Source organism: Melanotaenia boesemani, chromosome 19, assembly GCF_017639745.1.
Source record: "Melanotaenia boesemani isolate fMelBoe1 chromosome 19, fMelBoe1.pri, whole genome shotgun sequence".
Lineage (NCBI taxonomy): Eukaryota > Metazoa > Chordata > Actinopteri > Atheriniformes > Melanotaeniidae > Melanotaenia > Melanotaenia boesemani.
The window spans coordinates 7,209,962-7,235,203 of record NC_055700.1 but is presented as its reverse complement, the minus strand read 5'-3'; the positions used below and the strand labels follow the sequence as shown (position 1 = coordinate 7,235,203).

The window sequence follows — 25,242 nt, the reverse complement described above, 5'->3', positions numbered from 1 at the left end:
TTGTCCATTTGGAGATTAAGTAGTATTGGTCATCAGGCCGTCTGAATCATCCCAGTACCAAAGATTAGTGGCTAGATGACTTGCCATTAATGATTGGTTTAAAATAAACTGTTACCATGGTATTGTAGTCCATCCATCTTTCCATCCCACCTGGTTATTTCAGTGCAGGTTCACAACTGACAACTGCCTCTCAGCTGCTGCTGGTGCAATCTCACTTTTAGCTGAAGTTTGTTTTCAGGAACACTTTTTTTTTTTTTGTTCTTCATTGAAATGAGTTTAATGGCATGGAAAATATTAAAAAGTAACGTAATCATCCATACAGATTTAGATTACTTGATTCTTTTTAATCAGTAGCTCATCTTTGTGTGTTTTGTGCAGGTCTTGTCTGCTTTGGCAACAGTAGATTGTTGGTACTGTCCACTGTGTGAAGCTGAGGGTGGAATGGAGGATGGAGGATGGAGGAAGGAGGGCTGGCTGGGTTTGGTGCTGCTCTCAGGAGCCCTGCATGGCATTGCTGCAGGTTGAGAGGAATGGTGGGTGAAAGGGCACAAACTGCTGCCAAATCCACAGTGTGTGTGCTTTTCTCTGTGCATACAGAAAGTGAACTGTGACTGGTTGACTCCAAGGCTTTCTGTGTAATCAAAAAGGCATTTAGAAGGCTGACACCCATTCTTAAATCAACACAGATGTTTTAAATGGGGAGATATTTCACTAATATCCTTTTAATGGAAGAGTAGAGTAGAATGGAGAGTCTGGCATCTTTATAAGTTATTACATGCAGATATACATAGAGTGGGAAATGTAGGTTTACAGATTACCCAGATGATTCGTGACTTTCATTATTGGCTGGTAATTACAGCCAAGCTATGGCAAGAAAAGAATCAGATGGAACCTGCATCTTTGGCAGCCCTCCACAGTTTTCATTGGCTCAGATTTCTTTTATACCGCGTCAGGAACATGAAGACAAAAGGTTGCACAGATCAGAAGTCTTATACAGTAATGCTGGTTAGCGTGTGCACGATTCTCATGTGCTTGCATAATATGTTGCCTTACAAGCAAATCTAAGTTAGTTGTAAGAATATATCTAATAATGTCTGCAAGTGGGAGGAAAAAGCTTTTTCTGCAGCACGTTCTGCTCAACAAATAATTGTTTTACATAAAAAAAAATGATCTGAAATGTGTTTTTGAAACATAATGCACACCTGTAAACTTTACACTTTTACCATTATGCACTGATACTACATGGATTACCTTACTTTCTTTTGACTTGAATCTGTTGTTGATAGTTAATCTGATCTGCCAGTGATACAGCCAAATGTACAGAAGAGAAACATTCCCTGTCTTGCCTTCATGTTGGTATCAAAAGTATGCAATAATCCAAACAATTTTAGTCAGAGCTCTTCGGAAGGAAAGATGATGTAAAGCAACGGAAGCTGAAGCATATTGGGAAATAGAGGAGTGTGTGAAATGAGTACAGTTTCCTCATTAACAAACATTACACACTTATCAGGTCATGCATTACATTTTATTTAGCCTGTAGTGTTTAGGTGCTTAACTTTTGTCTTTAGATATTTCACACTCTTATCAATGAGATTAAGAATTTACTGCAGATTTTTTACAGTATACAACTAAGCTGCTTACAGTGTTTGTTATGACGTGTTTGCTTGATTATATAACTGCCCGTTCTTTCCCTATTTCATTTGTGATTGATGTGAATATATTTGCTTTTAAACTCCTGGACTCTGTTGTGCCAAGTTCCAACTTGGCTTAGTCACCCTTAGCTTGAGTCTTAACTGGCTGGCGATTTACAAAACACTAAATTAATATAAGCTGCACCATACATTACAAACTGGCCCCTACATAGATCGTTTACTGATTGTGTACACATTTCAATAGCAATGTTTAATATTTCCCAATTATTTTAAGTTGCTTGCTTTTTAAAAAGCATTTACAAATCAACAGTTTAATTTAATACATCCCCAGGCTCTTTCAGCTGAGTTATAAACCTACTTTAATTAACTACAAACACTTCCTGATTATATCAGTTTTCTTTTGATTTAAAGGTAACACAGGTTGAGAAGCAAATAATTTCCCAAGAACCAATGTCCATTTTACTGAAGTATTTTGTTTAATGTTGCAACCTGATATCTGAAAAAGATGGTCCTGTTAGCAAACCTCTTCTTTTACTCTTTGAACCACTAAGACAGTGAACGAAAGGTTGCACGAGCAAATCGGTTGCAAGAGTTTTGCACAGTAGATATGACTTCTTTATACCAATGACTGCACCTCCATGGACCCCTCTGTGAAGCTCCTGAAGTTTGCAGACGACACCACCGTCATCAGTCTCATCCAGAACAGTGATAAGTCTGCATATCAACAGCAACTGGATCAACTGGAAGTCTGGTGCAGTTAGAACAACCTGGAGCTGAATATGCTCAAGATGGTAGAAACACCCCCCCTGCTTTGCCCCTCCTCACAGTCCTCAGCAGCACCGTGTCCATTGTAGAGAGCTTCAGATTCCTGGGCGCGATCATCTCTCAGGATCTGATGTGGAAGCAAAACATCAGCTCCATCCTCGAAGTCCCAGCAGCAAATGTACTTCCTTTTGAGGAAACACGAACTGCTCTGTGAGCTGCTGCTGCAGTTATATACAGCCGTCAGAGTCTGTCCTGTGCTCCTCCATCACTGTGTGGTTTGAAGCTGCCACCATGTAGGACAATCCCAGACTACAGTGCACTGTGATTGGAGGCCCCCTGTCCTCTATTCAGGACCTGTACTCCTTCAGGACTCAGAGGGCAGGGAACATCATAAAGAACTCTTCTCACTCTGCATGCAGTCTTGGTAAACTTGTCCAGTCTGGCACCTCAGAACCCTGCAGACCAGGACTAACAGGCACTGGAACAGCCTCTTCCCACTGCAGTCATCTTTTTGAACAGCTAACCGGTTGCATCCATAATCGCACCTCATCGCTCATGTTTCTTTTATGTTGCACCTTTAATGCATCTACTGTATATAGTTTATATTTGATTTTAAATGTGTGCTTGTAATTTGTATTTGTTTATATAGCTCTGTATATAGTAGACACTATATATATACTATATAAGAGTCTGTTTTATTTATTTTCTTTCTACTTATTTTATTCCGTTACTTATTACTTTTACTAATCTTAATACTTGTACTAGACCAACAACATCTGCTGGCAAAAAATTCCTTGCATGTGTTCATACTTGGCAAATAAAGCTGATTCTGATTTTAAGTAAGTTATTATTGACAGTAGCTGTGCCTGAGGCTAAATGTTAGAAAAATGGTGAAGATGTTTATGCAGGTTGGATACTTCTTTTATTCAAGCTGAAAACAATAAACAAAAACCTATTAAAGCTCTTCAGCTCTGCCTCAGCAGTGCTTACTGACTAAATATTAGATGGTGGGTGTGTGGTGCTTGATTTCATTGGGCTGTACAGGCTGCATTGCAGTGTCTAGGAAAGAGTGCGTCGCTGTTACATAATGAAATCATTCCAGTCATTGCTGGAAAAGGGCTTTTACCATCCTGATCCTGCTGGTGATTTTTCTGTCACTTGCTCTGAAATTATAGAAAAAAGCAAATGAACATATTTTTAAGGGATGATGAAAAATTTAACTTTTTTTCTTTTCTCTTCTTTCATTTTTTTTTTAACTCATTCAGCAACTCAATACACTTGTTATTCCTCCCACAATGGAAATTAAAGCACTCATCTGCTGAATAGTCAAGTGTGTATATGAGTTTTTTTTTAACAGTATTGACTCTTTATCTCACTATAATTGTCTCCCTTGTATTGTGCAGGTGCAGCAGCTCAATCAGAGAAACCAGAAAATTCATTGGTAACGTCTCAAACTGCAGGTCCAATAAGATCTCGTCTAAAACTGGTGACATTGAAGGCTGGTTGACTTATGAAACGACAACTTCAGTAGTATATTATCACATGTCTGTTCCTAAACTAATGTGAAAGTAAGTTTAGTATTATATTTGAATATATAAAAGCCGTTGCCATGTAAATAAGAGATAACACATAGCTTGCCTCAACTCAGTAAGCAAATAACTGTTCGCACAATGATGCTGAAGCCAGAAGTTTTAAATATATCGTCCCCCTGGATGTTTTCAAAAGTTTGTAAGTGACCTTCAGCTATGTTTATGTGTGGGTAAAGCCCAAGACTATTGTCTGATTCTAAGTTTTCTGTCTGAAGTTCTTATCTTTTAATGCTTTGGATCATTATCTTGCTGTTGGATGAAACTCTGACCGACCAGCCTGTATTTCTTTTTCACTTCATTCATGGAAATATGCAGCCTTACTTCCTACTGTACGGTACTGAAAGATGAAGGGTTTCTGAGCTCTTCTTTGAATTGTCCGCAATCATTTTCAAGTCTTAAATGACTTCCACTCCAAAAGGAAAACCTGATTTAACTAGTTGTTTAAATCCTAAAAACGGTATATATTCCAAGAAATGCAGTGTTAATGCTGTTGTATTTTAACTGGTGGGGTTTAGTCTGGTGCTGTAGTCTTGAAAGGTCATTTGTTGCACATGAGATCCTTCACGTTCCATTAAAAACTAGGGAAAAAAGGATATTATCATTTTACTCTTTGGTGTGGATGAATCTGAAGTAGATTTGTTTCATATATTTCTAAAATGGACAGATTTTTCTTTCCTTTTCTGTGTCTAAGTATGTTTCTTGTTTTGTGCATTTTCCAGCAAAACAGATTTTGAATATATTACAGATATTATGCAAAGACATCAATACTCTCAATTCAAAACTGCATGGGGAATATTGCAACGTTTCATTAATTTAGCAGTTCAAAGAACAACAAAAAACCTGTTGTATGGTAGTAATTCATTGCAGGAAATGCCAGGTTTGCCTCCTTAGCAATTTCTAGCTGCACCTCTTGTTTCCTACAACCAGCTCCATACATGTGGAAAGTCTCGTTTGGTTTCTTTTTCATTGTATTTCCAAAACAGCATGTGTTTATTAAGTAACAGTGTGTTTTGTGAATACAAATGTAGTAGATCTACATTTAATGTTTATGTGGGATCTCTGTAAATACAGCTCGTGTTTTTCTATACTGAGACATGATAATATTCCTGTTAGCGGTTCAATGAACAGTTATATGCAGCTCTGGCATATCAGGGTCATGAGACCTGCATGTTACCTGTTGTGATGTGTTTTCCTGTGACGGAGACATGCTGTGTGTTGCTTTTAGCAATGATGACTGATAAACAGCTTTATTACATACATTTCATGTCTAATAGTTAAAAATATGTAACTGATCTTCCCTTCACATTTAGAAATGCCCCCAATTTCATTAGCTTGTCTTGTTTGTTCTGAGTTTGTGCTCCTACTCATACTACAAAGGTTTAGTTGAGTTGTCTTTATTGGAACTGGGATCATGAATCATCCCACACAGAAGCAGAGGGCATTTCCTTCCACTGACTGCTCTCAGCCATATGCATCTTTGTATTCACAGGGAGGGCCTCTTCCTCACCCCCAGTCTTTATGTTGTCTAAGCTTTGTGCAAGGTATCCTCTTCTAAGATAACAAAAAGCAGGTTGTGTAATGTAATATGAGGTGGATTCATAGGCTGCACTGTTCCTGCAGATTTTGTTTGTAGCTGCCACGCATGGGCCAGCTATTACAGTTTTATAACCAAAAGTTTAATCGTTTGTAGAACTGAAAACACATTCAACGCTAACTACATTTTGTTGTGTTACTTGCCTAAAATATTTGTATCCAGATATTTTGAGAAGTTGGATTATTTTGTTAGGTTAACAGATTCATTAATTCCTATTTTCACAGTTTTCTTCAAATATATTTTTAACTATAACTGCCGTCTATTACTTGCACATCTGCTGACAACAATTTGTTATTCTACCTCATCAAGAGCTCCACTGAGTCGTGGTGTTCCCCAGGGCTCAGTTGTAAAGTAAATTAAAAGTAAAACTTTATGTTTATAGCACCTTTAAAAGATATAAAATCACAAAGTGCTTCACAAGAGCAAACAATGCATAAGAGAAATTAATGAAAAGCGTATTTAAAAAGATATGTTTTTAATTGGCTTTTAAAAGCGACCACAGAGTCCATCAATCTCCAGAGGAAGAGAGGTTTTTTTTCTGTTTTCTATTCACATCCTGCGTCTTGAACAGTTTGTTTGAGGCGACAATAAAAACGTCCATTTTTGGGCAGCTGACATTTAGTTGTAAATGCTGTTAAAAAGATCCCAGCATCCATGCAGTTTCCACTGCTTCACTTTTTTCTTTCTTAATTTAATAAATCATTAAATTTGTGCACATTCTCATCTAGGATCCCTTCACTGGCTTCATGCCTCATATTGACTTAAAAATATTTAATATCACCTTTAAAGCAACACTACTGAACTTTGTCACCCATCACTGAAGGCTAATTCAGCATCCTTCTTGCAGGTTGACGCTTGGTTAATCTCTTGCTTTATCACTTTCTCTCTTTCTTATCCTTGCTTTTGCTTTATCTGAAAGTCTTCTTGCAGTCCTTTGCTTAATCAGCCGCTGTGCATTTTCAAAAGAGCCGTTCCTGGCCTGTGATGCAATACTGTAAAGTGGTGCCCAGCAGTAATGTGATGCTCCGTGACTGGAAAAAATGTTGTGAAGGGGCGTTTCTCAGCCCCGTGATGCTGCCGGTTAGCGATTACTCCAAAAGTGTACACGATGTCAGTGTGCCATCAAAACAAGTCAGAAGGCGAGGCGGTTTATTTGTATTGCACATTTCATGTACAGGACCATTTAAAGTGCTTTACACAAAACATTAAAAGCATTACAAATATTAAGAAATGGTTAAAGGCAGCAACACATAGCAAGAATCACAATAAAATCATAAATTACATTAAAATGATTAAAAGCAAGATGAGTTAAAAAGTTATTGTGCAGATTTCATACATGAGAAAAGAAATGTTTTTAACTTGGATTTAAAAATGTCTACATTTGGTGAAAGTTTAATCTCCACTGGCAGTTTGTTCCACTTGTTTGCAGCATTACAGCTAAATGCTGCTTCTCCATGTTTAGTCTGGACTCTGGTCTGGACTGCCTGACCAGAGTCGTTGGATCTAAGAGCTCTGCTGGGTTTATATTCTCTGAACATATCACAGATGTATTCTGGCCTAAACCGCACAAAGTTTTAAAGTCGAAATCTTATGAAGTGTTGCTTTTAAAGCCCTAAATGGACCTTAATACATCTCCAACTGTCTGACCTGGTTGAGGTAGACTGTTAATACCCTGCTAATTATTCACAGGTTGCAATTTGTGCCTGAGGGAGATTGGGCTTTTTCTATTGAAGCCCCCACTCCATAAAACTCCATTACTAAATATTACTATTATTTACAGTACTAAAAGTTTTGGTTCCTATCGGTTTAAATGAGACAGTGAGTCCAAACCTTTGACTTGTAGTTCAGTTTAAATCAGCTGTTATTTGTAGTTTTATAGGTTAAAGATTAGTTTAAATAGATTGTATATTTGCTTTGAGGGCTTCATCCTTGTGGAAGATTTTATTCAAAGTGTACCTTATTTCATAAATCTTATCTTTTCTTCTTTTTTCCACAGTTGGACAACATCCTTTATCCACCCCCCACATCCCTCAGGAAGTCCAGTAACCCTGAACTGACTCATGGATTAAGTCCTGCTCTCAAATTAAAACAAAATCTCAGTGAGGATGGAAAACATGTTCGTAGAAGGAGTCTGGGTGGTGGTCTCACAGGTAATTATTTATTTTTATTGTGTCTGATCCATTATAGGCACATACTACCTATAAGGGATTGGGCACATGTATTGTCCGCAAAGGCAACTAATGTCCCCTGAGAGGTCAGGAAAGATGGCAGGCTTGTATTATTGAGTCGTGTTCTGAATTTCCCACAAATATGACTCATAGTTTTGGGACACGAATGAATGAATAAGAGTGTATAATATTTTTCCTTCTAAACCCAGATAGATCAGACCGGGAGTTGTCTCTACTGTTACTAATCTTACACAAACATCAAGAAAATATTATGCATGCAGCAGACGTGCAAGCTCTTCATCAAATTACTCAGTTATTCTCCTTTTCTCTTCTGAAAGTAATCCACCTTCACAGATTGTTTACTGCTTTCATATTTTTTGCAAAGGTCAACCTCAGAGGCAGAAAAATAGTTTGTATTACACTTTTCACCATCTGCAACTATTAAAACTCAGTGAGGCTTCTTAATGGAAACAGATGCCCCTTAATGGCTCTTTAGTATTCCACATGAATTAAAAACATGTTTATTTTTTTATTATAAGGCTGGGATGTATTTGTACCTTCTTTTACTCTGAGCCGTGAGAGTTCAAGGACTTTTTTCTCCACTACGGAGTCAAAGTGTGTAAAGAAATTACTTTTTTTTTTTTTTTTTTTAACAATCGGGATAATCCACTGCTAATTGGATGGGCTTGTTGTAAAAAATAAAGAAATTCTATCTGTTTATCGTCTGAAAGTAGCAGGTTAACACAAAACTTCATATTCCCCAGCTGTTTTGTCTCTTTACACTGGTGTGAATGGGTTTAAGCACAGCTGGGGAAAGGGATTCACCTTGGAGAACCAATCAGGACATAAAAGGACTAAACACCTGAATATTGAATGTTATTAAAAGCGTCTTAAAAAACTATTTTAATTACAAATGTAGATTTTACCAGCATTTCAGAAAAAGGTTAACAATCACCTTAATACAATTAGATAAACCTGCGTCAACAGCTGGATTTAGCCCATTTCTCATTGAATGTGGGCTCCAGTTATGAGACTATTGATACAAATGTTTTTGAACTTATTTTGCTTTGTTTATTGTGCTTCTTTTTATGTTTTCTCTAATAATAAAGCACACACTTTCCTGAGAAGAAAAGTAGCAGTTGTCCACCTATAAATGCATAATTCAGTGTGTGAGAATTAGTGACTTGGACATAATGTGAATAAACTGGATGACCAAATGAGTACATCCAGTTTATTTATTATTTATTTTTTCTGCAAGTCTCCAGTTGATTTTGTAGAACAGCATTGCTGCAATTAAAAGATACCACACTGGTAAGCACAAGTGTTACTATTCCTCTGGATAGAAAACAAGGTATCTGGCTCTTTAAATATAGTTTTAATATAGTCCCTCCCTGGACAAATACAGATGGATGTTTGTCGGTTCTACCAGCCTTGTTTGCTTCCATTCAGTAAATTGGAAGACCTCAGACTAATGGTTTGTTTTATAGCTTTGAACAGCATTTTTTTTTCCCAAGGTGAGGTGTATGTATGGAGGACTTCACCTCACTGATTAAAATGTCGACCTTTTTAGTTAATGAAAGAGACACAGCTTTGAATAAATGCATTACCCTTTAGTAATTGGTCTATAAAAAAACAAGGTGGATAAACAAACCAAAAGCAAGTCAGCTTTGATTGTGCTTTCCCAGCAAAATGGGTGTGAGTCATTCCTACTAAAATGTGATCAGGTTTTTATTCCTGCTGCTACATGTCATCGATCTTGTAGCTCGACTGAAGGTGCAAGCAATTCCTGAAGGACTAATTCATTTAGACATGCTTCGGTGGTTTATGTAACAGATGGTAATTAATGACTGAAATGTGCAACATTGAAGTTGAGCGTTAAGTCATTGATGTTCAGCTGGAACATGCATCTAAGCTTACTCCTGTGCTACAAAGTAAAGACACATTTAGTTGTGTTCCCTTGTGGTTTCAATAAAAAATACAAATGCAGTTAAAATCTTTGTTGTTGTTCAGCTTGATACAAGAGCAGTTGTGTCTGAAGTGTTTCCTTTTATTTAATCTGTATAAAACGTGCGATAGCACAGTTTTGCCTTGTTTACCCTGCTGAGTCTGACAAGATGGAAACGTGTTGATGGTTTATGTATAAACACAGTTAAACAGAATGTGAGTAAAGGTTTTAATGCATCCCTTTAGGTGTGGTTTGAACTGAATTTCATCTGCTGACAGCTGGGAACTGACCTGTGCTATGTGTAAATACACCTTTACCCTTCTACCCCCATCTCCTGATACGCCCCTTTCTAAAAGTGTTGACTAGTTGTTTCCTTTATGTCGGGGTGTGATGAGCTCTGGCAAGGAAAACATTTGTCGGTAAGGAAGGAAAGACTTGACTTTTCTCTCCTCATCCTGTTTGGTTTCACCTCAGTCTTCCTAGTTTTACTGCAGGACAATATGAACTAGTAGTAGTTATTAAATGTCTTTCTCTTTTAGCTTGGAAAAGAGCTGAATAAAGAAAATTGATGCTTAGATTCTTTGTCATGAGAAAATGCTATTTCTGTATCTGAGACAAAGACGAGTCAAGATTATTAGAGAAACTCTAACTTTTACTCCACTTTTCAACCCAATATTGAGCAAGAAGGCAGCTACTGGCCACTACATTATAAGTCCAGGGGAACTTATAATATGTGTCAAAGTGTTTATCTGAAAGTAACCTGATATATTAACAAAACAACTTTAATACCTGGAAGAAGTCCATCTTTTTTCCTGATTTCTCAAGGCCATCCCACGGCATCTTCCAATCATTTCTCATCTTGGCTTAATTTGAATTGCTCATATGGACATAAAACGTGGAAATAATCAGAATTTCCATTTGCATGACCTGGATTAAGCACCCCCTTACAAGGGAAAAACTGTATTTTTGTTAACTTTATACAATTGCTTGCTGTCCAATGGATGATGAAATGGCCTCTGCTGCTTATCCGAGCATCAGAAATGGAGAGATACCTGCTTCAGGCAAAATTAGTTTGATATACCCCTTTTTGTTTAATGCACAGTATACTTCTCTTTTCTCCTTTTTATTTAACAAACCTGTTAATCCTCTTCTTTTTTCCAGAAAACTGCAGAAAAAAGATGACTCCATTTCTAACTAATATTCTTTTGTTCATGAAGGGCTAGCGATGCAGCTAAACATGCTATTCTCTTTGATTCCTATAAGGTTCTTTTAGTCGTGTAGTAAGGTTTGATGACAAAAGAGGGTGCAGATGAGAAGTGACTGAAGTAAAGAAGCAGTATTTAGCGCCATCTAGCTGTGGCAGATAAAAGTAGCTTTATGTCAGTTTTGGAAAGACAATTCTCACAATGCTCAATTACTGTGGTTCAGCAGAGTGTGTTTGCATTGAGGTTATGTAATGTTGGGGTTGTAGGTGATCTCTTAATAGGCTTTGTCAACCTCTGGTCTATTTTAACCCTTTGACTTCCTGTCTGGCTGCACAAGATCAGAAGCTTCAGCTTAACAATCCTAATAAGAGCAGACAGCCTTGATGTTCTTAGTTAGTGAAACATACTTTTACCTGTCCTTCCACCCCACAAACTGGGCGTGGTGAAGAATCAACTTTATTATCTCAAAAAGGTGGAACCATTTTTATTTTTTTATTTATTTATTTTATTTATTTATTTATTTGGGGGGGGGGGGGGGGTATAAAAACAATATTTTAATTCAGAAACCTATGACTAGATTTGGGAGATCTGCCTTCCGATTTCTACTGAAGTAATAAAATACAAGTAGACTTGTGTATAGATGTGGAGTTTTTTATTCTAGAACATTGTTGATGCTGAATAGGATTGTTTATGTAGACCTTGTTTTGGAGATGTGGCATGATTAATACAAGATGAAAGAACAAAGAATAAAACTAGATGTTATCTTTGTGGTGAATAATAATAACATTCATCTTGTTTTGCAGGAAAGTACCTTCTGCTACCCTCCAACTTCCAGCAAACACAGGCGGCTCTGCACTCGTCGTCTGAGACTTCCAACCTGGTTCGTATGCGCTCCCAGAACCTCGGAAAATCGGACCCCTCCCTCACCTCCAGCTTGGTGAGTGATTCCTTACGTTGATCTGTGATATTCTGCATCTTGTTATCCTTTCAATGCCTAACCAGGGAACATAGTTTGATTTAAACAAAACCATTCTTTTTATAATATTTGCAACTTTTCCTGGAATATAATTTGCTCATAACCACATTGCCTACTTGAATTACATCTTTGTTACGACCCATGTCAGAGGTATGAGTGGGGCGCAACACAAAAGTAAGTCGTGGACGGGTGTACAAGTGAGAACACAGCATTTTATTGTGAAGAGAATAAATAAGGGGTAAAACAGGAAATCAAACCTAGCCAAGTGTTGGGGTTAGAGGAACTGCTGAAAGAAACAAACAAAAGTTAAATCAGAAACCATACACGAAACCCGCCAAGTAAACCATATCAAATTTAACAAACAAAAGGGTGCCCTTAACTTGGCGTGATAACTCAACAACAAAAGGCAGCAGTCCCATCAAACTAAGTGTGAACACAATCAAACACATGGCCTAACTAGCCCAGCACAACACACCCGAACCTTAACACAAACGTGAACGAAATAGCAGAACACACACCAAAAGGAAGCGCTGCTCAAACCTAGCCTGTGCCCAGAACATTCCCCAATGGGAACACGAAGGTAAGCCCCACCTAACCGGACCATCATAACGTTCCCCACTGGGAACACAAACAGCCAGGACTCGTCCTGCTGCACACACAAGAATAGTCCATCACTCAAAAGGCTACCATTTTTACACAGCAAGCACACAGAACAGCAACGCCACCATAACTCTGCCGAAGTGAGGGGAAGCAGCCTGTGCAGTCCAGCTTCTCCCTCGCGAATGATCCCTGCAGCAGCCCTTTATTTCTTGGACTCCAATAAGCGGCAAGGCGATTGGCTGGCCGTTGAGCCAATCAACGGGGAGGAAAGCGAGGTGCATCTGATCCAGCCACTCCGAACAGACACCAGGGCCCGGCAACTGCACGTAGGATGAGCCCCAGCTGTCGGTACTGAGCAGCAGGCCATAACAATCTTGTAATACATGGCTGTCAGACAAATGATGTAAGAAGTTACTTGATAAGCAACCAGCTATAAAGATGTTGACGTGAGAAGGAAAGAGACGTAATGGCAGTGATGTGACTCTGTTTAAAAACAACTTCTAAACTGTAGTTATGTTTAGAGATCAACATATATGGTCTACATCGAGGTTCCTTCAATTCTTTAAAAGTCCACAATTCCTATGTACAGCCATTCTACCAAAATCATCTATTTGAAATAATGACTGCACACACAAGACACATGGCAGGTCAATAACTTGAGCACACGGAGGCCTGTTGTTTTGGATAATCAATAAATGTACAAAACACTTGTGGTGAATTCAAAATGTATACGTGCAGGAAGCAGACTGCAACATATGTGACGGTAACAGAAGTTATTCTGCGTTAATTAATAAATGAGTGGGTTTTCTTGTTCATTGATTTTTGTGTCTTCTCCTTCAGTAATTATTGATACAGCACTGCTTCAGGTAAGGGGGGGAATCCATTATTTAAAAGGCTTTGTTTGTTTGACTAAGTGCAGTGTGAAAGCAAACTTGGACTGACTGAACATTGCAGCCCTCTATTGTGAGTCTTGCGGACTATTAGGTGTCAATATGCATATGACCTTAGAAAAGAGAACTATACCAGTGTATCCATCCATTAACTACACCTACTTAGCCATATAAGCTGGAGTTTTACTCACACAGCATCTGCGTAAGGTCAGTTATGGCGTCACTGCCCTAGACTCCACATAGATCCCGGGATGCTTGACGTGCAGCTCTTATAGACCTGATGTGCACCCCTGTTTGTTGTACGGTTATGTTGAAGTACTCCCCCTTGTGTTGGTCAGTTTGTGATTGTGTCAATTACAGAAAAATTAAAAAAAAATAGCAGTATCAGGTCAAATGATGTTCTCTTTCATAATATTCCGCTTGATGTCTCACTTTGGGATAAATGCCTCACTGCAGCCCTCAGAAGCATTAATCTCATTACGCCATTATCCCTGATTGGCTGGTGAACATGTCCGTCCACATCAGGTAGTGAAGCCTACGGAAGCCTGCGGACAGCACCACCTCATTCAACATCACCTCATTTATTCAAAAGCCTCTTCTTACTTGGAGCATATTTTGTATCCACGGCTGGCTAACTAAACTGTCCACAGACTGATCTTTTGTCTTCAGTCGTCGAGCGCTACCTAGCCATGGACTCTTTTGTTTTGTTGGTCACACCAGACCATAGTGCTTCCTCACCCCTTCACGGTTCGGTTAGCTCTACTCTAGATGCCATACCACAACCTTCGAGCACCGAGTGTTCGTACACCAGCTCATCTCTCGGCTTCTCCACGGTTAGCACACCAGCTAACCGCCTCAACTCCCTGCCTGCACACCAGCTCGTGAGGAATGGAGGCTAAAACCCCTCACCCTAGAATGCTCTGAGACTTTGGGGCCTATCACTGTCATTGCAGGAATAAGATATCGAGCAGAGACCCACACCAGGTCTGCCCGAGCTGCTTGGGGCTGGAACAGCCCTGGCTGGCCATCAACGTCCCCGGCTTGGTCAGCACTGTTCGGTGTTCACCTTTAAGAGTCTCTGCAGATGGCTAGCCCACCAGGCTAGCCTGTCTGGTCATGACCCCTATCTCCCCTCCATCGATGCTATGTGGGATTTGGGAATCGAACAGTGAGGGAGTGCTCAGGCTTCTCCCTGTGTCCGTACTGCTGGTACCACCATGAGTTGGTCCGCGCCTCTCACATTTATCTGTTTCTATATGCTGGATTCTTCCACTACATGTGTGGCACGCGCGGCTCTGCTGTCCTGATCAGTTCTTTTCCCTGTCTGGACGCTCGACAGGGCAGCAGAGAGACGTGCATTCCGTAGTGTGACATCTCGACTATATTACATACCCAGGGTTATGCAAAAAAAACAAAACAAAACAAAAAACAAAGTTTCATAGAGAAACCACGTTTTGCTCTACAGACCGTGTGACACAGTAACAGACGTATATAAACACACCGTCCTTTTTGAATTCCTACCATGGCTGATTCAGCAAAGAGACGCCAGAAGACATTATTAGTAGAAGAGAAGACAAAGAGAGATAGACAGAACAAGAGATAAGATGAGTCAAGACAAGACTGTCTTTTATTGGCAGGCGAGAGCTCACAATATAATATAGGTAGGATGCAAGATGGATGCCGAATCAACCATCAAAGGGGTCTCATCACTGAAAAAACTGCAAAAGTTCTGTGGTTCGTCTTTAAAGCATCTGAGCTGTTTTCATTTTGTCTCCAATAGCTGAGCAGCATTCAGCCATTCTAGTCCTACAAGATCAAGGAGACTCCCATAGTGATGTTTGATTTTTCTAGAAAAGGCTTTGACTGCAGGATCAGCCATTTCTTAATAAATTCAGGGTGAGACGTGTGCAGAAAGATTAACCAAATTGAAATTATGAAACAGTAACTGATGAAGTTTTGTCTCTGCTCTCAAACAGTGAACTTTGTTCTGTTTTGCTGTATGTTATCAGTTTAATGCATTTCAGCTCATCTGTAGGCTCATAGATTGTGTATGTTTTGTTAATGGCCCTCGTCTGTCACTGCCACCAGCTGATAAAAGCCCTCAGTGCAATATTTGAGAAAATGCTTTAAAAAAATGATTATTTCTATGGAGTCAAACACCACGGCCACACGTCAGTGCTGTTTATGAAAGATGATTTACTGTATTCTGATTGACCAGCTAATTAGTTGAATACCTAATATTTTAAATCTAAATGCCTAAAATGAGAAGGAAATGAATAAAAACAAAGCCTATAAAAATGTTTAAATGGCTTGAACTAAATTACATCATGAAGAGAGAGATGACCTTCAGTATGTTCGTGCTCTGTTTTCTCAGATCCGTATGATAGATACTCCAGTGTGCTGTTGTGATCTTATTGTCTGAGGAGTGAGATGCAATCAAAAGCAGAGGCTAATCCAATGATGTTAAGCTATGAGTCATCCCGTGTGTGGGTGCTTGATATTGGTTAGAGAAAAGGTTAATGCAATAAAAAGCATGTGAGGCTTGTGCTTGTGTGTGCACACGTACGTGCGAGGGTGCTTTTAGAGGAGCCATGATGGTATATTTTGACTGACTGACACTTTTACCCTCAGTGATGTGAGTGGGCCGAGCTAGAAAAAGGCACTGTAACCTAAACTGGAAAGGGGCTAACTATTTTTCATCTGGCCCATGACATCATGGGGACCTTTTGTACACTAAAAACAACACTTCAACAGGGTCTTTATAACTGAGTTTTTAGAGGTAAAATTTTACAAGTACAAGCCAAATATATGAACTACTTCCATACACTTGGTGGCGCTAGTGCATTTTCCCCTTTTTGTAACTAAATACATGTGTCCCTGTTGTTGTAAAAGCCACAAATTAATCCCTCTGGTTATTGCGCCCTGCTGTGCGAATGATTACATGATTCCCTGTAACATAATTGTTCTCCAGTGGATAAGTCCCTCCAGCTCACGAGTTGATTCAATTTACGTTTTACAGCTTGACGACCTGAGAGAATCCTTAACATAATCGACTTTCCCAGAATTGTAAGATTTGTTTTTATTGTGATTCTTGGCTGATCCTCTTAGACAATGTTTAATCCAACAACCACCACAGGAAGGTCAGAGCTCATGAGATAAGAACATTTCAGCAGCAGAGATGTGACACAACTTTAAGCCACATACCATTTATCTTTCTTTCCATGAAGGAGGTAACTGTGATAGATGAAAATGATTCCTGTCTAAACAGATTTACATCAATCCACAAAACCATGTTGGCTATATTTATATAAAAGTGGCTCCCTCAGTTTAAAGATTATGGGGTCCAGAGATGCTGACATGAAATTTTATTTTTATCAGACTTCAAAAATGGATAGCGCCAGCAAATGGAGGAAATTGGGCCTGTCGCTAAGGGAGAGCAGTGAGTGCCATAGCGTGTTCATGACTTCTTTTTTTTTTCCAGGATCATACAACACAGTATATCTCAGAAGCAACTATAGCCTTAATGTTCTTGTATGGTCATATTCAGGTGCTAGCAGGTTCTTTGCTTTGAGATTCCACTAATCTGGACATAGTGAAAAAAATGTTTAAAAAATCTTCCATTTCCTTACCAGGTCTTTAAATAAAGGAACAGTAGAAAGATTATGGTTCCAAATCAAGGAAAAGGCTGCAGAAACCTCAAGAACATTGATAATAATTACCAAAAGCATAATCTGTAACTCCGTCCTGTTACTGAGGTTTATTCATGGATGCGGACTAGGACTGAGCTCCTGGACCCAGGTGTGGAAATGTTTTGCTTTGTACGCTTGAAATCCAACTTCGCCACCTCAGATTGTCTAGTTTATGCTACATAAACAAGGTACTTATGTCATTGACAAACACAATGTCTAGAGGCTAAAGTTGTTTAGCTATTGGTTTCCATGACTGTGATTACTGCAGAACTCATTCAGCTGGTTGTTTTTAAGGCTGAGTCCAATCAGATGCCTGCAGAGAGCCATAAACATAATTCAGGACTCCTCAAAGCTGAGAAACAACTTGTTCACACTGCTGCATTCTGGGAAATGCTGCAGGTCCATCAGGCCCTGCACTGAAAGATTTGTGATAAGTTTTTATCCAAGTGCCATCAGGGAATGGAATTAGACTTTAATACTGGGGATGTGCAATGCAGTGAGTGTATTTTATTTTGTTGTATTTATTATTGTGTATGTAATTTTATCAATTTTATTTTATCACAAGGAGCGTCATGTGATTTCATTGTATATTGTGCAAAGCGAATAAAGGCATTCAGTTCAATTAATCTGTTTGCTTCACACATTTAGTTTGGCTTCATGAGTGTGTTTTACATAAACTGCTACTTAGTGCTGGTGTGATGTTGAAATTATAAATTCACAAAGAAAAAAAACTATTCTGAAATTTATTTTTTTTTTAATAACAAATTCAGCTGTTAAATCAGTTGTTTGAAATCAAACTATATACATTAGATTTTTTTTAGCCTTTTTTATTTTATATTTAAACTAAAACTTGGTAACTGAGTTGAACCAGATGGCCACATATAATATTTATATGGATTAAATTGATCCATAATTTTGCCCGATATCATCTGAATTGTTATCATCTGCTCACTCTTATTCTTAACACCGTGTGTATTTCCCTGGTTACTCGGTGGGTAACGGCATGAGAAAATTGAAATCTGGTGACTGCTGTTCAGATGTTATCTCATGTGGACACAAACTGACTGCCTGACGTGTTGCTCCATCTTAATGGCATCTTTTGGAGTCAACTAGACGAGACCTCAGGGGTTCTTCTACAGCCACTGCATCATCCCGACTCCTGAATGAGCTCAGTGAAGATGTGACAGGAGCATAAAATACAGATACCTCCGATACCTCAGCCTCTTGCTGCCTAACTGGATGGTGCTGTTTCATCAGCTTAAGAATTGCACTACATCTTAGCTGTGTTCTTATTTTTTTATTTGTTTTTTTTTTTAATAATTTGTACTCCAAATTGGATTTTTTCCTGACAAAATCTATTAAAATAATGTCAATTACAGAGGCAGAATGGCGTTTCTCATGTTGACAGTTTTGTGACTTGGAAGCACAGCAGTCCAGTCTGACAGTGACTTGAGTGGCAGCTGTGATGATATTGTCGTCAAATCTAACAGATCTGGCAGATATATTTATGTCTGAGGAGATTTACTTTAATTGGCTGATGACTTTGGTTGTGTACTATTTAAATGAAAATGGGCTATGAAAGTTGTATTAGACTTAATTATAAATTTAGTGGTTCTGCAGCTCAAGTCACCATTGGGGACAAATTTCCCCAATTTTCCTTATATGTAGTTGGAGCTAGAAACGATCTCAAATGCCTTCCACCCGCAATCTAGCACATTGTATATCTGAGTAGTTAAATTGTCTTTGAAAACCTTTGTTTCTCATTTACAGTTTTCCTCTGAAAAGCCCCGTCGATGTTGTCTCCTATCTTCCTCCTCTGCCTCTCCCACAAACAGCTCATCACTTTGTCTTTTGTCCTTTTAATGTTGATTTATACACCATGCCTATTGTGTTATGTAATATGAGTGAGCTTCCACTCAAACTTCTTACGGAAGTGGCATCAGCAACCACAGATTCCTCCACTTTGTTGCTTTCTGTCTGAACAGTGCTTCATAAGTCCTGGTAATATGACTGTTGGAGAAACTTGCTGTTAAAATTAATAGACATGCTTCATTTAAATTTGATTCAGCAAAAGAATAAGATCCAAAATAAAACACATTTTTAATATTTCTTATAGATCTTTTGTTTAGTTGCTAACTATTGGACTTTTTGTCAAGTAACAATTTTCTAAAGATGTATAATCTCCAGATCATTAATCCATAACTGATGTGATCTTCTGACTTTCCTCCAGAAAGCTGATATTTGCTATCTAAGTGTAACAGCCACCAGTTTGGCTTTTGACCGAGCCTGGCACAATCATAAAATTGTAGCTGATTACTTTTTGTACATATAATCAAGCTTATTAATTAAACGACCTCATATTTGGGCAGCTGCTGGTTTTAGGTAAGGTAATTAAACTGTTGGTTGAGTCAGATTAATTAAGATAGAAAACACTGGAAAAGGCATTGGAGAAAAAAATGCACTTTTTTTGTCAATCTGTTTTAATATATGTTCACAAAATCGTACATCACATTGAAAAGAAGGACATTAAAATGTTGACGGAAACACAGCAGCTCCATTTTCATTCAGGTGAACCCGTTAAAAGAAAATCCATAAAAACATACATTTCCCTCGTCAGGTTTAAGCTCTGCCAGTCTGTTTACCTTCCTTTCCTCACTGGACTTATGTTCATATTTTTCCCTCTTTAGTGTTCCTCCTTCATGCCCCTGGGTGTTCATGGCTCTTTCACTAGAATTGTACATCCCTCTTGACTGTGATGCTCTTTGGCAGAAAATCAATAATTCACTTCTGGTGTGATATGGAGATAAGACTGTCATAATCCTGATGTTGTGCCTTTGTGGGCTCTTATTTTCCCTGGTAATTGTGAATCAGTGATGTCCTTGGTTGATATCATGGTTGTAGGAGTCATTTGTTGTTGCACAGTAAGAAACTGCAGTTCAATGACAAGACAAATACAACACATCTTTGCTCTAAACAGTATAATTTCTCACAAATGCAAAGGATTTTTCTGCATGACACTGAATAGCATTTAAATATAACATTTCTTTAAATACAATATGCAGTGATTAAGCCTTTTTAATTACCTACCTACAAAGCAGGAAAATTTAAAACGTACCCAATGAACTTCATTAATTTATTTTGGCCCCCGCCTTTTTGTAGCATATAATTTAAACGTGCAGCATGTTTTCTGTGTATGTCTAATGCTTAATCAGTTCATCTTAATTGGGTTTCTGTGGTGTAATTGAATAAAAATAAGTCTTAAATAATAAGTTAAAACTGCCAAACATCTGGTTTTTGAGTGGAAACGGAAAGAATTTAATCACTTTTCAAGTCTGCATCAAATACCTACAGATGCCTGACTGGCTTTGATTGGCATTAATGGAAACACAACCCTCATGCATACACAAATTTCTACCTAGGTGTTGCAGTCTGGACCATCAGAGCAGACTCAACTTGCTTCTCTTTACAGTAACAACACATTTACTGACTACAATGATTCATGGAGAAAAAATGATGAGTTTGATTAATTATACCTGCCAACAGTGTAGCTGGCAGCTAGCACTCAGTCCTGCTGAGAGGGTTAATTTTCATGGTAACACAAAAAAAAAAACTAATCTAATAATCTCAGATAGTTCAGCTTATCAGTCTGAAACAGCTGGCATGTTCCATGTGACGTGGCCTCAGTCACTGGACGCTGCTTCAGTTCTCTGAATGTAGTCCGTTAAGCATTGAGGATAAACGCTCTACTACTAGTGATGGGAAAGGGTTTACTACCTTTGAATTTGAAGCCTCTGCCTTTTTGAAGTGGTCTTTCACAGCATTATTCTGCTCACCCGCTGTGTTTGGGATGGTCCTTCGAAGCCCCCCTCTGACCACATGGAGATGCATATTTGCTTTGATTCTGCCATTGTTCTAAAACTATAAAGCTTCAACTGGAATTTCATTATTGGAAGAAAAGGAGGTGATTACTTTATTAGTGCAGGTAATAAACTGTTGAATTTTCTGGCATGATTTCTGTCAAAATTTGAGGTTTTTAACCCTGAATGTTTTTGCTCAGAGTCCTCCTGACATGACAGTACAACTCAGAAAATTGAGGGCACACTCCTGATTTCACTCTTGACCTTTTAATATAGTGTCTCAGACAGTGGTCTTTTCTTTTGAAGAGTGTTATTTGGTCTTTGGGTTGTAGATGTAAACCCACTGCTCTGCACTATTGTTGATCTGCCCTATGTTGGATTGTTTTGATGCAGAATTTGATGTTTGTTCTCTGTCCAAGTTTGAAGTTGGTGCTGAAATTAGAGCCCACTCGGAAGAAGTCAGAAAAGATTACTTTATAAAAGCAAGCTGACACATTTAAATTGGGTACCTGTTTTACTAACCTTAACCTTATTCCATCCATGTCAAAACCAGCCAAAATGTGTGAAAATCATAGATGGAAAACTACATAAACACAGTAAATAATGCACAGAAAATTTAAGATGACTAATTCAAAACAAATATATGTCCTTACTGTGAGCACCATCACTGTAGGGACAGTTATTTAGATACAAGAGATTATAAATCTTGTTCTTTAGCTGCTGAAAATTAAATCTTGTTTATCACACAAAGAGTTTTCCATCCAAGTAAGGCTTTTATCCATTTTATTAGATCTCTACTGTCGTTCCACAGCAAGTTTGGAAATATATTGATCTCATGCTTTCCCAAAAGTCAAGCAATGCAGCATGTTATTGTAAACGTCTGGGTGGGAAGTAACTGTCAGTGTGGATAAAATGGCTGCAGTTGAGACATTTAACTTCTTCTGCCCCATTTAAGAGACGATGTTCTCTGTTGTGGAATTTAAATGTGACAGTTTTATGTGTGGTGTGACTTTTTCTCAGAAGCTAAATGAACAAAGAAGAATACTGACTGGATTTTCTGAATGGATTCAAGCTGGCATCATATTCTGTTGAATGCAAACATTTATAAAACTCAAATTTAATCAAACCCGAAGATCCAGAAAGGAATGGGGTGATGCATTGCAGCCATTGGTTTGTCTCTGTTACTATCTTTGCTCTTGTTGTCAAGGTTTAAAGATTTGTCTCATCCTTTGGGAGGCTGGCTCTGTAGACTTTATCATGTCTGGATATTCTCACTCCTTTGGCTTTTGTCAGATGTGTATGTTTTTGCACTGCTTTGTATGGAAGGAATTGACTTTTCTCTCCTCACAGGCCATGCCCCTCCTCTGCTTGCCTTACATCTGCAGGTCACCCTTTTGGTCTGATAAGCTTGGGCAAGGCAGAGGCTGTGGGTCACTCAATCAGCACTCTCTGCATGCTTTCAGCATCAGTACTCCCTTTTTTCTCCAAAGGCAGCGAAAACAACTTGAGCTGCCCACCTGCCAGGTGGAAATGAGTTGCAGACCACCTCCTGGACCTTTCCCTGGAGCAGGACTTTTCTGTGGCACTGCTCCAGGGTCACTGGCTCCAACTATCTGCCTTTGTTACTGCCCCAAAACCACCTCAAAGTAGCTTTACTTTTAGCTGACCATTTTATTATTATTATTATTATTGTGCACAAAATGACAAGCAGTTGTAGTGCTGCAGTAGGAAAAGTTAACCAAAAAGTGATCTGCTATGGTTTAACTGAAGTTTTTTGTAAATTTTGTAAATGTGAGGCAGAAATGTCAAATATTTGCTCATCTCATGCTGAAATCTCAATATAATAAAGCCCTTTTTACACTGGTTTAACAAACCCACCAACCCACTGCAAAACGACCCTGCTGTAGTAATAGATTTTTTAAATCAGCTCTGGCTTTGATCATCATAGTTTGTTTTCTGAACTGGAAGTGATGGGAACAAAACACCCTGATGCACGTGCTAATGCTTCAATGAAGGTGCTGCACTTTGGGTTGCAGGAGTGTGCACAGCCAAAAGAAACACGTTTACTGACTTAAGTGTTTTAAATGAAAGTATTGATATTGGATTTTATGTGTCTGCAAGGAAGTTTCAGCTCACTATCAGCCCCAACTGAGTGGGCTGAACACTAACACTAACCACTCAATGCTAATGAACTAGAATAATTATCCCAGAAATCTGGTTTTTAGAAACTACTGTCCAACACAGCCTGCAGGATACAGTGAAATGTTATCTGTCTTCATGTTGCTGTAGCTTACAGGCTTACGCCTTGGAGGTAGTGGCTCTGAGGTCCAGATTTCAATATGTTGTCACCTTCAGTGTAAAAATAGTGTAAAATGTCAGGCTTCTTTCAGTAATTCCCCCCAACCCCACACCCCCAAGAAAGTTGTATTGATTTAATCAAGATTTCTGCAGGTTATTAATTAGAAGAAAGTATCATTTGTTGCAAGCAAAACAAAATTTAAATGGAAGTATTGAGCCTTTTTCTTAGACTGATTATAAAATTCTGTACTTGCAGATACATGAAATGTATCTCAGTTAATCATTTAAATGACAAATTATAACATTAGCAAGGTGGCAGTGGTGCTTATTAAAGTTTCTATTGACTGCAGAGAATTGGAGACAGAATCATACAAATTACCCCTCCCTTGTGTTTCTGCCGCTCCTCATCTTAATTTTCAGTCCAGTGTGGAATTATTTTATTGTTCCTTGAAGCAGCTGAGCAGTGACTCGAGACTAGTCAGTTGAACATAACAGCATTCTTTAATTCCCTCAGGTAATCTGGAGGGCATTGTTCAAGCTGAAAAAGTTGACTGCTGTAATCCTTGTCCTCTGAGGTCTTAAGCGGTTTATTCAAAAAACAGCCCGATTAAGGGAGCACAGACCTGAGCTGTCCCGTCTGGGCTTCCTTATCAGTACGCCAACACAAATGACTGTCGCAACACTCCATCGGCTTTCTGTTGTGCATGTTTGAAAATGAGGAAAGTAGATGTTTTGGTCACCTGTCTGACAACCCTGTGCTGTAATAGCTACTCTGCTCACCAAGAGACATCATTTGAGCTTGGTTGGCGATGAGGAGAATGGAAGGGGCCCACTTAATATTCACAGAGCAGGAGCATAGTGAATGGAAATGAGTGAAAAAGGAAGGAGGGAGGTGGAAAATAAAACAGACTGCAACAGAATGTGAAATTGCAGGATAGGACTGGCAGCATGGCACATCAAAACAACTTATTCTACAAATGCTAATAATTCAGGATGGTGTTGGGGACACTGAGCTTGTGAGAGTGGAGATCTGTAGTTTCTTGCTGAGTATCTCAAAACCCAGTTCTGCAGAGCAGCAGCAGTGCATGAAATCGCTGGAAATTGACACGATATGCAGTTGTATATGTAACAGGGTGTGCTGGTTGATTTCAACATAATGAGTTTGTACTGGATTATTTGGAAATAAAGATGTGCATCATTTGTACTCACATTTCAACATTTGTTACATCTTCAGAGCAAGTTTTTAAAATCAGGAACATTTTATACTTTAACGTTACGCCTTGCTAGTATTTCCCTTTTTCCTCCATATGCACTGCCTTTCTCTCCCCTTCTCCGTTACTTTTAATGCCGTCTGTAATGTCAGTTGTCATGTTTCTGTCACTGACCTAACCTTCAGGTGTGTATTTTCTGCTCTTCGTGGTGTGTTGGTGCTGCCTGCTGCAGACAGGATGCCAGATTCATTCTTGAGCTGGGAGCAGAACAATGCCGGGAAGGATATCCTCTCATTTTCATGGTCATCTGTGGAGCCCAAAAAGCGTGGCTGCACACAGAAATGAGTCTTGGGGCTCCCACTTGTCTCCCCCCCCCCCCCCCCCCCCCCCCCCCCCCCCACCCACTCTATACCTTCACCACGACACTTCCCTCCCTCCCGTTGCCACGCTAAATTAGAGCTGCCTTCTCCCTGATTCTCCTGAGCTCCATCTCTCTCCTCCTTCACTCCTGAAGTTACACAGGAGAGGAACAAGAGGGAGGTGTCAGCTGACCGCCCGGCTCCAATCAGATAAGTTCTGATGGAAGTGTTTAGCAGCTGCTAAGATCAGACTTAGCCTGAAGGAGGGAGGGAGCAGGAGGCTGGAGCGAGGCAGTGCAGCATGGATATGAGCCGGTAGGGAGGCATGTTCATTCAGGGCCGTGTGCCATGGACGAATCCAGCATTCTGAGGAGACGAGGGTTACAGGTAGGAGAGCAAAGACCTTCATCCTTGTGTGTGGACCTGAGTCTGAATGGGTGCGTG

At 39.1% G+C, this 25,242-nt stretch overlaps 1 protein-coding gene across 6 annotated transcripts in view; it reads left to right on the top strand.

Annotated features, from left to right (window-relative positions):
* The window catches only part of mast4 (microtubule associated serine/threonine kinase family member 4), a 107,280-nt gene that overhangs the window by 13,886 nt on the left and 68,152 nt on the right, over positions 1–25,242 (top strand). For 4 of the 6 annotated variants that reach the window (XM_041969236.1, XM_041969235.1, XM_041969238.1 and 1 more), the window contains exons 2-3: positions 7,597–7,750; positions 11,722–11,855. In XM_041969236.1, the coding sequence (XP_041825170.1) occupies positions 7,597–7,750; positions 11,722–11,855 (288 nt within the window). Of the gene's footprint in view, positions 1–7,596; positions 7,751–11,721; positions 11,856–25,113; positions 25,186–25,242 lie in introns of those variants that run through there. The other 2 variants (XM_041969242.1, XM_041969240.1) reach the window with 1 other exon arrangement.